This window comes from Macrotis lagotis, chromosome X (genome assembly GCF_037893015.1).
Source record: "Macrotis lagotis isolate mMagLag1 chromosome X, bilby.v1.9.chrom.fasta, whole genome shotgun sequence".
Classification (NCBI taxonomy): Eukaryota; Metazoa; Chordata; class Mammalia; order Peramelemorphia; family Peramelidae; genus Macrotis; species Macrotis lagotis.
Window position 1 is genome coordinate 425,726,020 of NC_133666.1, and position 16,057 is coordinate 425,742,076.

Below are 16,057 nucleotides of genomic sequence, written 5' to 3' on the forward strand. Positions count from 1 at the left end.
TCAGATATATATGATACAATAAAAAATATTTTTCATACAAGTAAAGTCATATCTAAAAAAACTGAATAAAATCTTTGCTTATAGGCAAGCTGAGCTAATATAATAAAGAAGTTCAGTTTTCTCTAAGCTGATTGATTTAATCAGTACCATAACAAATTACCCAAACATTATTGTATAAGGCTATAAAAAAATAACAAAATTTATCTTGAAAAGCAAAAGATCAAAAATATCAAGAGAAATAATGAAAAATGGGGTGGCTAGGTGGCACAGTGGATAGAGCACCAGCCCTGGAGTCAGGAGTCCCTAAGTTCAAATCTGACCTCAGACACTTAATAATTACTTAGCTGTGTGGCCTTGGGCAAGCCTCTTAACCGCAGTTGCCTTGCAAAAAAAAAAAAAAAAAAAAACTCCAAAAAAAGAAATAATGAAAAATAAATAGAAAGGAAGGTGGCCTACACATACCAGATCTAAAACTTTATTATAAAGCAGAAGTGATCAAAACTGTTTGGTATTACCCCTGAAGATCAAACAAGCCAGATCTTCGAAAAAATCATTTTTCTACCATTCACAGTGTTGTGGGAGCAAATCAACAAAGATTGAGAAGTGCCTCCACTTCCAATATATACATTAACAGGAAATGCTTCTTTTATTCTGGCAACAACTTCAGAGAATGTTTGCCTGTATCATTTCAGCCAAACTATTTATAGAATTCACTCAGGGTCAAAGGCTGGTTGAAACTACCTACTAAACCATCAACTACTTGAGCAGAAAGGTGACCAAAAGCTTCAAAGGACCTCCTGGATAGAGAGTTTGGGGCTTATGGTGCAAAGGGTACTGCCCCTCCATCCCATGGAACTGCTCACTAGATTGGTACTTGCAAAACTGGAACATATTTGATCTCAAATTCTTCACAAAAGAGACACCATTACCTCAATATGTAGACATATCTGTATGAAATGGAAATTAAAAAAAAAGTTTAGGGTGAAAAAGTATTTGGTATTGCCTAAGCAATAGTGTAGCAGATTAGTAGAATAGGTTAGGTTCACAAGACATACTATCAAGATATGGTTTGATAAATCCAAAGACTACAATTTCTGAGATAAGACAAACTGACAAAATCTCCTGGAGAAACTGGAAATTAGTGTGACAAATACTGGACATAGTCCTATATCTCACACCCAATACAAAGATAAAGTCAAAATGGGTACTTGATTTAGTTTTAAAGGGTGATATTATATACCAATTAGAAGAATAAGAAGTTATTTACCTGTTACATCTATGGAGTGGAGAATTTATGACCCAGGAGGAGATAAAAATATTGTGAAAAACAAAATGGATAAGTTGATTACATTAATTTAAAAAGTTTCCAAAGAAACAAAATCAATACAACCAAGATTTGAAGGAAAGCAGGAATTTGGAAAATAATTTTTACAACCAATGTTTCTGATAAAGGTCTCATTTCTAAAAATATAGAAATCTGAGTCAAATTTTAAAAATTCAAGTCATTCTCCAATTGCTAACTGGTCAAAGGATATGAATAGGCAGTTTTCATGAAGAAATTAAAACTATCTATAGTTGTATGAAAAATGCTCCAAATCATTATTGATTAGATAAATGCACATTAAAACAACTATGGGATACCACCTTACACCTGTCAGATTATCTAATTAAAAAAAAAAAGAAAAATGATCAATTTTGAAGAGGTTATGGGAAAAACTGGGACATTAATGTCCTGTTGGTGATAGTTTCAACCATTCTGTAGAACAATTTGGGACTATGCCCAAAGGGCAATAAAACTTTGCATGGTCTTTGATGCAGACCAGGTCTGTACCTCAAGAAGATCATAAAAAGGGGGGGGGGCACAAACATAAACAAAAATATCCATACCAGGGCTTTTTTGTGGTGGCAAAGAATTAGAAATTGAGGGGATGGCCATCCATGGAAGAATCGTTGAACAAATTGTGTAAATGAATATGAAGGAATATTATTGTTCTAAAAGAAATGATGAGCAGGCAGTTTTCAGGAAAAAAACCTGGAAAGACATACGAACTGATGCTGAGTGAAGTTAGCAGAACCAGGAGAGCAATTTGACAACATTGTGTGATGATCAGCTGTGAAGGGCTTGGTTCTCCTCAGCTGTTCATTGATCAGACAATTCTAAAGCTCTGTGATGGAAAATGTCACCACATCCAGAAATGATATCTGAATGAAAATCAAAGCACACTATTTTCACATTTTTAAATTTGCTTTTCCCTTGTTCCTCCTCATGGCTATTCCCTTTTTCTTCTGATTCTTCTTTCACAAGTGTGATTAATATACAAATATGTGTAGCACAATTGTACATGCACAATCTATATTAGATTACTTGATAACCTAAAGTGGGGAGGGGAGAAGGGTGAGAGAGATAGAGAATACTTTACAAAAATATATGTTGACAATTATCTCTGCATATGACTGGAAAAAATAATAAAAATAAAACAAAAATACTAATTCCATAAGATTTTTTTAATTTTTGCTCTTCATCTATGAATTCCTCTAATATCCTTCATGCAGTAGTCTAGAAAAGTTTCTCTCATCTTTGCCAAAAGCATCCTGCCTTCCAGCTACTAAATTTCTAAATAGCTTTAATCAGTGCTGAGTGCAGTTATTCTACTAAAGCACCGATGGTCTGATTCGCCCACAATGGGAAATCTGGGAGTGAAGTTGAGAGCTAAGTGAAGAAAAACCTTCTCCAAGCACCCTTCCTGTTCTGTCCTGAATATAAATCCAGAGTGGGAGCTGATAATTTACACACATTGCACTTTCCTATGGTTCCTCCAAGGGGAGGAGAGAGACAGGTTTCCTAAACAGGCTCACTGCCAATCCCTTTGTCCTCCAATACACCGTGCCTGCCTACTACTCTTGTGTTCATTTCCTGAAAGCACCACTTTTATCACACCCTAATCAAAAGCATTCTATGACCCCTATTGCCAGCAACTCAAAGTCCAAACTCATTAAGCTGCCATTCGAGATCATTTACAATCTCTGTCTCCTTACTTTTCAAGGCTTCTTTCTCTCCACTCCCATACCCAAATAGTATACAATAACCCCTTGGGTTTACTCTAGGCAAGTCATTGAATTCCATCTTAGGTTTGCAACTGTAAAATGCACATAATAGAAACACCTCACAAGGCTGTTCTAAGGAGCAAATAAAATATTTGTAAAGTACTTGGCACAGTGCCTACAGTTATGTGCTTCCAATATTCTCTTAATATAAAATTATCTTCCCCTTTCTACCATCTTTGACTAAGAAGGTAGTACAAAGTACTATCTTGGGGAATGGGTGAGGCACGGGAGGGGGACAAGGGGCAGGCATTAAGAAAGGCCTTCTGTAGGAAGTGGCATATGGGCTATGATTTGAAGGAATTCAGCAAAATCAAGAAAGTCTGGAGAAAGGATCACATGTTTAAAGAGCAGGATGTAGAACAAGAGCACACAACAAAACAATTTTCAATCAAACAAATTAAAACACAACCACTTCAAAAGTAGACACTCCCAAGCAGTCTTACCTGTGAAAGAATTATGGCTGATTTGAGCAAATGTGTCAAAACAAACTGTGGGAAACCAAGAACAAACACTGAAAGTTGTCAAGTATTCTGGTTCATAGGTGATGGCGAAATAAATAAAATGCACTCTAACATGTTTGTATTTTAAAATTTCTCTGCCATTCCTTCACAAGTGTGTTCATTTTGAGAAATAGGATGAAAGGGTTCAGTTTCAAATATTGTGACATTTTATATCATAATTTCTTAAATGCTTCTGAAATATCAAAAGATCACACGCTAAAAGAACATTTGAAAGGCCAATTTTGCAGTTCAGGGACAAAATTAAACACAGAAAAATATTCAAGAGAAATAGGGGAAGGGGTCCTCTCTTCTACTCATTCTCTTAATGAAGAGAAGGACCTCTACATGATAATAAGATTATTCTGGTCAGAAATAAGATTTTCATAATTTTCATAAAATGCCCCCAAAGGAAAAAAAAAAAAGAACTCAAAGAATCAGTAGAAGAGACTCTCATCCTCTGTAAGGAGCAGATTATACTTTGCTAGTTTTTTCTAGACTGGGTGAAAACATGAAATCTAGCATTATTAAAAAGAACTACTATAACTCTTTATTCCAAGGGGGTAGATAGTGTCTAATTAGTGGTACTTAAATAGAGCCAATTTAAGTAGCTAGAAGACATTCCCATGGGAACTATAGACTATTTCATAGTAGAAAGTTTATGCTACTCATCTCAATCATGCCTCTTACTAATACTGTATCATTAAAATCAAGCTAAGCCTCCTCACAGTCAATCTAATTTCAGATCTGTTATTTTAATTTTTTATCAAGTACTTCTTAATTAGATTAAACACCTATTTTTAGTGTGCATAGGGAAAATGGCTAGGAAAACAGTGATTCAGACAGTCTGACAGTGAGGGCAGGGATGGTGGTAATTGGATTTTAGGTCTTTTGACACCTTTTTTTCAAAAGATTTTCCCCTTGTGGGAAATACAAAATCCACCCCATCTCCCCACCTTGCTGAAGGACTGGCAAAACTGGGTTGTTTACCAGGAGAAATATAAAAATGTATAAAGTTCAATGTATGTTCAGAGTTTCCTTATGAAAAGACCTGGTTAGTTTAGTTTCCACTTAACAGAATATGGGTACCCAATTAACCTATTTAAATTTTGAAATAAATATTCTCATTCTGTCTTCTTATTTGTCATCCATCAGTTGTCAACACTGGAGAGGTAGCATGACATAGCTGATAGGACCAGAGTTGTGGAAACAGATGAAATTGAATTGAATCCCATCTCAGAATTTTGCTAACTCTGCAACCTTATGGCAAAATTTAAAAAACTCTCACTCCCAGTTTCTTCATTGATAAAAGTATCTCAATTCATAGGAATGCTGTGAGGGTCAAATGAGATAATGTATGTGAAGTATTTTGCAAATATGAAGTGATCATCAAAATGTCACTTATATGAAATAACAATTGAAATTAATTTGGAGTTTTTACTTGGAGCACAAGAATAAGGCTGTGACATTTAACATGGGTAGATCAACATATCTCTCCTGTCCCAAGTAAAAAATTCCAAATAGAAATACCAATTGTGTAGGTTCTTTCTTATGTTTATATAATATATATGGATACATGCACATATTACATATATATATATATATATATATATATATATATATATATATATAGCTGTCACATGTGATACATCAGTGACCTGAAAAAAAAAGTAATGTGGCTTCTCAAACTGCTTAATTTGTCTCCAGGAAGTAGCATTGCACTACTAAAAATTATGTTCAATATACTTTCCTGGCTGACATGTCTCTCTTTCAGGGCCCTAATGAACAGTATCCAGCTCATGAAAATATTTCTGATAATATACTATCTTAGGACTGCAAAAACATGATTATGTGAATGAATGAATGAAAAAAAATTGCTATTTTCCAGGCACAGTGTTTTATACACACACACACACACACACACACACACACATAAATATATATATGTATATATATATATATATATGTATGTATATATATATATATATATACGCACACACACCTGCTATTTAATAGAAATGATTCATTAGTTAAACTGGTTTAAAAAAAATCTGTCCTAAAAGTCAATAGTATATCATTTGTTCTTTGTAAAACATGCTATCAATTTGATGACTATGGGGATAAGTCAGTGTTTTAAGAATAAGAACACTGAGATTTTGGTCCTTGCTTTTCCATAGTAGAACCAGGTACTATAAAGCAATTAATTAATTGTCTGAACTTCAATTTACTCTCTGGTTTAAAATGGAGAAAATGCTTTAAAAAATAAAAGTATAGAAATGTAACATGTTATAGATTCTTACCAATTTTATATTCATTTTTAAAAATAGTTTTAAATGAAGGAAAAAAGTTTCTCTTTAAAAATTGAGAAATAAACTCCATTTATGCAAAAGAAATTTACAGTGAGTTTTGATGAATTGTACCTTCTGTTTCTATGAGGTTTTAAAGGAACTGTCTTATAAATTTTCTCTTTGACATTGTGTTCATTAGGTAAATTACTCCTTCCATTGTGAATATGATATGACTTACTAAATCTCCCCATTAGAAACAATTTCAAACAAGAAGAGATGTCTTTAGGGTCCTTTGGTAAAGAGGTATCTCAATCTTTTCATCATATATATTGTACCAGTCTTAACTTCTTCCCTACTAGTCTCTGGCCACAATTTACCTCTAGGTTATGGTGGTAATGTTACCTTAGAAATCCACAGAAGGCACATAAATGGTTTGGGAATTTTCAGTTTGGTCAGGACTTGAAACAGACAACATTAAGAATTTTACATGTCTTACAGAACATTGTGACCCCAGTAGAAAACAAATGAGGCTGTAGTCTTTCCTAAAGGAGCCAGGAAAGAATTTTTATAAGCATTGATTTTCAATTTTACACTGATTATCTCCCATTCCTAGAATACTCTCCCTCTCAACCTCTGTCTCTTTGAATTACAGGTTTTCTTCAAGACTCAAGCATCACTTTCTGTATAGGATGAACAACAATAAGGTCATTCCTAGGTCTATACAACTGCAAATGTCTTTCCCTCTGTGATTAACTTTAATTTTTAGCATTCTTGTATATACCTATATATGTTTGAGTCAGCCAGGTGCACAGTGAATAGATTACTGAGCCTGGAATCAGAAAGACTCATTTTCCTGAGGTTAAATCTTGTCTCAGATATTTACTAGTTATCCTGGTCAAATCACTGAAGCCTATATGTCTCAGTTTCCTCAACTGTAAAAGGAATTGGGGGAGAAAATGGCAATCCATAAACCAAGAAAATCCCAGAGTTATGAAGAGTTGGACAGGACTGAACAACAGAAATATATGTACATAAACGCTGTGTGGCCCTGGATAGTTTCCCATTTGTGTTTATATCCCCAGTGCCTAAGACAGTGATTGAAACATAGTAGACACTTTAAAAAAAGTTTGTTCATTGATTACAAATAATAACAATAAAATTCCAAGTAATCCAAGGTATTCTCTGACTACTGATTTTTCTCCCTATTATGAATTATAGATTGACAGGGAAGAAGAAAAAGTAGTTGTTTCTGTTCCCTAAAGGTTTTTATCTCCACCTTAGGGAAATCAGAAGGTACAATTGACCTCATTTTTTTCCCTTAGGAGTTAACATAATGGCATACTTTGAAAATAAATTTCAGATGAATATCAATATAGGACTGACAAATACAGTTTCAATTCTTAAACAGCTCTTATTCTCACTAACCACAAAACTCATTTTTTTGAATTTGGCTGGCAAGATTTAATAAGTTGTTTTAGACTCAATACTTTTCCCCATCTTGTTACCCAAAACAAGAAGTAGGTGTGTTTCTTGGTTACATACTGGAATCCAGTTTTCAGCTACAAAATCAAAAACATTTCTCCAGAATTGATTATGGCACATACATCTTTACCTAATGCATCTTGGCATATTGTAGTCTGCACCAGTGAATATATATTTAATCCTCAAGACAAAGTCAAGGATCAGAACAAAAAGAAAATCAGTCACAAATCCTATGAGATTAAAATGAATTTATTTTGAGATAATTTGTAAAAGAAAACTAGATTTATTTTCTTAAAGTAAAATAATTTTATTTTCTGCTTAATTCTAATGTTAATTTCTTCAAGAAAAGGATCAAAAAAATTACCTGGTAGAGGATCTTGACCTGAAATCAGAGCAGGAAGTTCCACACAGTCCTCTTCATTTGGCCTAAACCAGTAGTCAAAAATCAACCACATTTCCATGGCAGTGCCTGTCTGTTTTAGGTTTACTGTATCTAAATGCCAAGGTCTTTTCGTGTTTTTGGATGTCCCTGATACCTGAACCTTATAAAGTGATCCAATGCCCTCAAGTTCATCCTGGGAGAAAAAAAGAATTTATAAGATGTTTCTTGATTCCCAAACTCTGCTCATCAATTTTGGGCTGCAGTCAGAATTCAACTATTAGAATCAAAAATACATTCACACACATACATATATATCTCATACACATACATGAAATTCTACATATGTACAAGTGCATGCATGAACATGCCTGTGTATATATATATATATATATATATATATATATATATATATATATATATAATATCTTTTGTTGTACAGTCCTTTCAGTTGTATCCAACCCTTTGTGATCTCATTTGAACTGGCTTTCTTTGTTTGGTTTGGTTTGGTTCTTATAGGGCCTTTTGTCAAAAATACTGTAATTATCTTCAATTGCCTTTTCCAGCTCATTTTACAGATAAGGAATCAGGTTTAAGTGACTTGTCACACAACTAGGACATGTCTGAGGTCAGATTTTAATTCAGGAAGATAAGTGTTCTTTTCTTAAGGTCTAATACTCTGTCCACTGTGCCACCTAAGCTACCGACCCGCTGAAATTATTTTACATTTATTTTTAAGAAGCAGCCATTATATAGTGAACAAAGAGCTGACTTCAGAGATACAAAAAAAATGGGCTTCAGGGATTAATTTGGATACAGATAAGAAAATATTATAAAATCATAAATGTGCTATAGTGGAGATTTTGATGAGTGTAGAGTCAGAGATTCAACTCCTACTTCTAGCATTTGCTAACTGCTTAACACTGGTCAAGGAACTCAACTCTTTAATATCTTGGATGAATCTACTATGTCACAGTCTGTTTATGAATTGTCAGTGGAGAGAAAGCAATCTCAGTAAAGAGATTCTAGTTCTCTGTGTTATGAAGATCCCAATTTTTCTTTTTCCTTTTAAAAAAACTTCATAATTGGAAAACACTGTCTTTGTAACAAATTTATAAACTACATAGTACAAATAATGCATCTTCATTTTACACAAGAAACCAATCTTAGACAAGTTAGATAAGAAACTTGCCCAATCACATAGCTAATAACTAGGTAGGTGTGAGAATCAAAATTCAAACCCAGGTATTTCTTGACTCTAAAGCCAATCTTTTTTACAGCATAACATTCTACCTATTTTGAAAAATATTTACAAAATTAAGTGTGGCCCTTGGATTTGAATGCTCAATAATTTATAATTACTGCTATGCCAGAATTGCCAAGTGATCTAGTCCTCAAACAGGGAGATAAATTTCAAAGGCAGGGACTGAACATTAATTAATGCAAAGGGATACATGTGTTGGTTGATTAAAAACTTTTATCTTTAAGTAATTTGAAAATTCTCCTCAGTATAATCCACTTAATTTCTTACCTGCCCACTCAAAATTTCATGGAGCAGTACCTTAATTTTTCAATCCTAGATATCTCAAAGTATTCCTCCTTAGACATCGCTTAAGAGTTTTCATATTAATAATATAGAGCTTTACAATCTACATATATAATTTTGAATACATGTTGCTTGGTAATATAATTCTAGTATATAAAATTTTAATATTTAGAGTCCCAAATTCCCAGGAACTTGTTTATTTCAAAGGAAGACAATAATCCCTGAAGAATTCTGAGTATTCATCTATAGGAGGAAAAACAGATGAGTTAATAAACCAAATAACCTTTTCATTCCTCTCAATCCCTCCAAAATATTGACAAGCAATCAAGTTGGCATATTTTGTAACTAAAGAATCATGCTTGGAAGGTGTCCTATTTTCCAATATCTTTAGATTCAATGCAAAACTAAATTGAAATATCTTATCATTCAAATCCTTTTTGTTCAAACTAGGTGGCTTTGGGTGCTTCTAGCTCTGTTCACTAAGGAAAGCTCTCCTGTAGCTATTTTTTTATGATGCTAAAATAACCTGTCGATTCAGTCAAAATATTAATAAAACTAGTTGTCTGCCATCATGGAGACAGTCTCTGTATGGCAGCAAAAGGGATATAAGGCAAAAGGAATAGACAAAGACACATCTGGCAGGAAATAGAGGAGAACATGAGGAGAAGATTGTGTGGACACAGAACATCTCTCAGCATGGTCACCAGTCTTAATCTATAACAACATGATTTCTCCAAGGATTAGGTTAGATGTTTTGGTAATAAGAAAAAAAGGTGAAATACTTTGATTTGTGCTCCATTTTCTGCCATTTGAAGCATCAGCTTTTTGTGATTCAGATGTCCATAAAAAACTAGGGAAAGTTCCATCATCTCTTCTTTAGTACTCAACCCAGATCCAGCGATGTCCACTATCCATGAGCCAGGGCAGTGCCCATTGATCAGAGACTGTTCAGGGTTACAAATCAGCCTTTTCCCTTAAAAAAGATGATCAAATGAGAAGAGAAAACACAAAAGAAAATCATAATGTAGTTGAACCAAAGACTGTATACCACAGAGTATAAACAAAACTCTATTTGCAGGTTATGTTGTATCTATGGCAACAGTTACTCAGAAGAGAGCAATGTAGTGTTGCTTTTATTTCTGAAGGGATGTAACATTCTTATGTGTTTTAAACTTTAACTTTCAAGCATTTTTTCTTGTTGTCAAGTTGTTTTCACTTTTCTCTTTAAGAATTATTTACTGGAGGGCATGAACCATCCCTAAAATTAGTCTCAGAAAACCATCAGTAAGAGAAAAACTTATCATATCACTTAGAAATCTTTTCTCTTAAAGCAGAATTATTATTTATTTTACATCATTTGTTACCTTGGTATCCAGTTACTATTTTAAAACTCCACAAGTAACTTGGAGTAGGCCCTAGTCCAAAGATTTTTTATCTTTTCTATTTCATGAAACCCTTTATTACTGGAGCAGTCTATGGACTCTTCCTCAGAAGAATGTTTTTACATAAATCAAGAAAAATGCATAGGTTTAGAAATGACAACGATTACATTGATATATAGTTATGAATAAATGAAATGAGTTCATGGGCCCCATATTGAGAAACCCTGCCTTTAAATAACAACTCATCATAGGAGAAAGAATTAATGCCAAGCTCTTCCAGGGTCTCCCTTCCTTCAAAATAGCAAAGCAAAATGACAGGGTTTTTTGGTCAGATGGATATAAAAATGTAGACAACACATAGAGCGACACACATATTATGAATTTGTGCATATCCTTCTGTGTATGTATATATTTTATATATGTATACACACACACACACACACACACACACACACACACACACACACACACACCACATCACCAAAATTTGTAAACTCATGATTTTAATGTAAGAAAGTCCTATGCTTGAAACTTGTTCCACCAATGCAGAGTATTAACTTATATAGAGTTTGGACATAGATCATTAATTTTTATATAAAAATTTTCTGAGGTTATTGAGAAATTAAATGACTAGGCAATGTTGACAAATAATTTCTATATTATAATGGGCCAGGTATTGTGCTAAGTGCTTTACAATATTTATCTCATTTGATCCTTAAAACCATTGTGGGAGGTAGGAGCTACTAGCATCTCCATTTTACAGATGAGGAAACCAAGGCCAACACAATTTAAATGACTTGCCCAAGTTTACACAACTAGTAAGAGTCGGGGCTTGGGTTTGAACTCTGGTCTCCCTGCCTTCAGGTACAGTTCTTGACCATGGAGCTGTGTAGCTGCCCCAAACCAATTAATTCTCATAGGAAAGACATAAATAAGAAATTCGTGACTTTCCACTGCTCCTCTTCCCACTATGCCATCCTCCTGATATGTAATTCACAATAAACTTATATACATATATAAACATTTATAAATACATAGTACCTAATATGTTGAAATATACATGTAAAAATATTGATGTATAAATAAATATATTGAAAACAATATCTTTACCTATTCATGCATGAATAGATGTATATGCTAATATATTTAGTATCAAATTTTTATATTGGTGTGTATGCACACACATACAATGATATAAAAGCATATAAAATGCATGCATGCATATGATCCCAATATACTATAGTATTATAGTTTATGTATGTGAACTCAAATATATGAATGCACATATACATATCACATATATATGCATATATGCATAAAAGCATGGTGTGTAATATCTACAATGAGATCCAGTTGTCAGACAATTTAAGTATTAGCAAATTGCTAAGGATAAAGAATTCAAAAGCAAAGGATCTGCAAATGAGAAAAAATTGTAAACACAAAGACATATATTCTCTGTCTCTGTCTCTCTCTCTGTCTCTTTCTCTCTCACATGACCACTGTAACTCAGTCATGTAAGAATGGAATTTCGAGCTAAATTATACAAACTAACAACTGACTGTTTATCAAACTATTATTCATAGTTGTAGAGTCCACAAGAAAGGGTACTTAAAATTGCTATTCTGTTCAATCAAAATAATTGGATTGGTTAATGTGCATGGAGGTGGTCTTTAATTTGTTATTGACATTAATTGATTATGACAACTCGAAAAATGGGACTTAACTATAAAGACCTCTAATGACCCAGAATATAACTAGAGATAAATGAGAAGTTGGTGCTCAGTTCTGAAGTTCTATAGCTTTCTGTTCTTTTCTTGACTTCTTCCTCTATGGGAGAACAGCTACTGCCAAAGGAAAGTCTTTCTGATGTTCAAGGTTAGCCTCATAAAGAGAATGAAGCCCTGGGTATCACCTTATTGTGATGCAGACTGCATTCCAACAACTACTACAAAGGCAAAGATGATTCTGGAAGAAATCCAAGCTACTTGGCATCCTGTACAGATACTACAGTTACAGAGAAGTATTATTCAGTTTTTTCTGAGAGTTAAAAAGCTTAGTTCTGTCTGTTCTATATTCAATCATCATTCACACAGAACACTATATAGAAGATTAATATGATTGACTGTTGGCTGTTGTTTTATTTTGTTCTTGAAGAGGACCACAACCATGCCACCATTATAGAATTAAGTTTGAGTGTGTCCAACTATGCCAAATCAGATGCTTATGAACTTGGATTGCAGTACTGTAGGTCGAACACAAATAGCCACATGAATATTAAATAAATTTGCACATCTTGGTGTCTTTTTTCAGTTAGTACAATTCTGTTTTGCTCAAAGAGCACAACACCTTCTCTGATAAAGGAACACCATGCTGGGTGGTCCTGTACCAATGCATACCATGTCACATATCAATTCCTAACTTAAGAGAAATCTTGATAGCATCCATGTATTGCTTTTTCTGACCTCCCCGTGACTACTTGTCCTCTGTGAGTTCTTCATAAAATAGTCTTTTTGGCAATTAAGTGTTAGACATTTGAACATCGTGGCCAGCCCATAGAGCTCTGCACTCTGTAATAGAGTTTGAATGCTTGGCAGTTTCATTCCAGTAAGGACCTCAAGATCTGGTATAGTATCCCACGAGGTGATCTTCAAATCTTCCTTAGACAATTCAAATGGAAACAATTCAGTTACCTGACATGGAGCTGGTACACTGTCCAGGTTTCACAGGCATATAGCAATGAGGTCAGCAGAACAACTCTGTAACCAGTCTAAAATTTTTTCTCCCATACTTTCCTTTCGTAACCTCCCAAACACTGAGCTAGCTCTACCAATGTATGTGTCAACTTCATTGTCAATGTGTACCTCTCTGTAAAGGACAATGCCAAGTGATCTTATCCACAGTATTCAAAATTTCTCCATTTGCTGTAATTGATAGTTCCACAAATGGATAGTATGGTGCTGGTTGATGCGCATCTGTGTATTCTTGGTACTGATTGTTAGTAAAAAATAAGCACAAGGAAAAAAAAAATCAATCCATAGTTATTGCATCTCAGTTTCAGAGGCTGCATTCATTGCATAATCATCTGCAAACAGAAAATCATGCACCAACATTCCCTCCACTTTGGTATTGGCTTGAAGTCTTTTCAAGTGGAAGAATTTATCATCTATGCAGTAGCTAACCATACTGCTGTGTTCATCCTTAGTGAAGACTTTGATAATATGGCTGAAAGTATCATGATAAAAAGCATGGGAGCAAGGGCACATCTTTTTTTCACTCCAGTGATAATAAGGAAAGAGTGAAGGCATCATTCACAATGCTGCAGAACTTCTCTGGGCAACAAAATTGTGACATCATTTCCTATAGCCTTTTATGATTAATAATATCAGAGTCTTTAGTCAGATCTACAAATATTGTTTTCAGACCTCTGTTCTGCTTCTGACATTTATTCTGGAGTTGTTGGTCAGCAAACACCATATTGACTATTCCTCAATTTTTTTTGAAAACACACTGCTCTCAGGGAGGTGACCATTTTTCAGGTGAAGGATCAGCCTATTAAAGACTCTGGCAATAATCTTTCCAGAAATGACTAAAAGAGGAAGCCCCTTTGACAGACACAGGACAAGTTTTTCCTTTTACCTTTATAGACATGAACAACAGCAGCATCCTTGAACTTCTGGAAGAGAATGCTTTCTTGCCATATAACAAAAAAATTTCAATCAGCTTTTGCATGAGCAATGCACTCTGCTCCCACCTCCAACACACAACTGGTAAATCTCAGTTGGCATAGAATCAATACCAGTTGCTTTGCTACAAGAGGGACTGACTTCAACCTAAAGTTTACAACCAATGGCTTTAGCATTGATTAAAGTCAATCTTTTGAAAACAGTGTGACAATGTTCAATCTATCTCTCTAGGACATGTCCCTATGCTTAATGTGGTTCCATCAGTACTGAGTAGTTGTGTATTACCATAGGCCTTTGACCCAGCCTTCAGTGCATAATAAAAGGGGTTTAGGATTGCTACTATCAGCAAAAAACTGAATTTCAAATGCCTTCTTATTGAGACAAAAATCCTGCATCTCTTCACTTGCCTTTTACTTTTTTTTAAAGTTTTTGCAAGGCAAATGGGGTTAAGTGGCTTGCCCAAGGCCACACAGCTAGGTAGTTATTAAGTGTATGAGACCAGATTTGAACCCAGGTACTAATGAATCCAAGGCCTGTGCTTTATCCACTATGCCACCTAGCCGCCCTGCCTTTTACTTTTGATGGAATCATTTGCTGCCTTCTGATGAACTATCCTGCTAGTAAACTCTGATTTCTCAATTTTCATTTAGTAGTTTCTGTATTTCTCCATCATTTTCATCAAACTGGTCTTGATATTTGTAAATGTTCTGACCCAGATGAGTCAATAAATGGTATATATCAAATCTCTGAAAACTGCCCACTCCTTTTTTCTGCTTCACTGTTGGCAACTGTGTGTTGTGTCAACTTTCCCTCCAAATAAGCAACAAACTATTCCCACTCAGAGAAAAGCTCTAATCTCTTGACAATAATTCTTCTAGTACCTTTTCTATCCTTTTTCCTCATACCAGAGGTGAACATTGAAATCATTAAAATGACTCAGACTCCCAGAGGACTGCTGAAGAGCACTGTTGCTTCCACTGAGAAGATCCTAGGACCTGAGCTGTCTCTGTTCAGGGTTGTGATTTCAACTCCCAATATATCTTCATCTGCTGCTTTGTCACTTGCCTACAGGACTAAGTAAAAATGGTAAAAGGATATGTATGAGTGATGTCTATTTATTCATGAGGAAAGTGGATTTAAGTGAAGTAGAGTTGCTCAAGGTCAGCAGCCTCACTTTCTCTTCTAGAGGCATCACTGTCCAGTGGCAAGACAGAGTCAAGACAACAGGTAATGACTAGAGATGCAGTAGTTGACCTTGGCAACTTTGTTGTCTCACCAAGCTCTAAGCATTCCACAATATCTGCTTCAACTGCCTTTATGACCATTGGAACAAATTGTTCTCATCTACCCATTCCAGGAGGGGATGTCTTCACATGCTTGGGGTAGACTCACTGACAGATTTAAGTCCCCACAGCTACCCTCAATCTGACTTAGTCCATTGGCTGAAAAGGTTTACCAGGATATGTCCACTGCATGCTACAGCTTCTTGGAGCCATATGTGAAAGTTGGGTGGAACAGGTGGAAACAAAAGATGGAAAGCAGCCCTCACACCAGAGGCACTAGTCTTGCCTGAACATGCCCTATACCTACCTAGCAATACAAGAAACAGATGTCATTGCTCAATTTAAGAGCATAAAAGCACACTGTGCTTTCACATATCAAAATGAGTACATTAACTGGAAATACTATATGGAT

General features: G+C 34.8%; 1 protein-coding gene across 4 annotated transcripts in view; it reads right to left on the reverse strand.

The window, feature by feature from the left end:
* Nucleotides 1-16,057, reverse strand: part of LOC141497715 (lipoxygenase homology domain-containing protein 1-like) — a 710,463-nt gene that overhangs the window by 205,277 nt on the left and 489,129 nt on the right. For all 4 annotated transcript variants that reach the window (XM_074200482.1, XM_074200484.1, XM_074200481.1 and 1 more), the window contains 2 exons: nucleotides 10,080-10,270; nucleotides 7,737-7,947 (listed from right to left, as the gene is read on the reverse strand). In XM_074200482.1, the coding sequence (XP_074056583.1) occupies nucleotides 7,737-7,947; nucleotides 10,080-10,270 (402 nt within the window). The remainder of the gene's footprint in view (nucleotides 1-7,736; nucleotides 7,948-10,079; nucleotides 10,271-16,057) is intronic.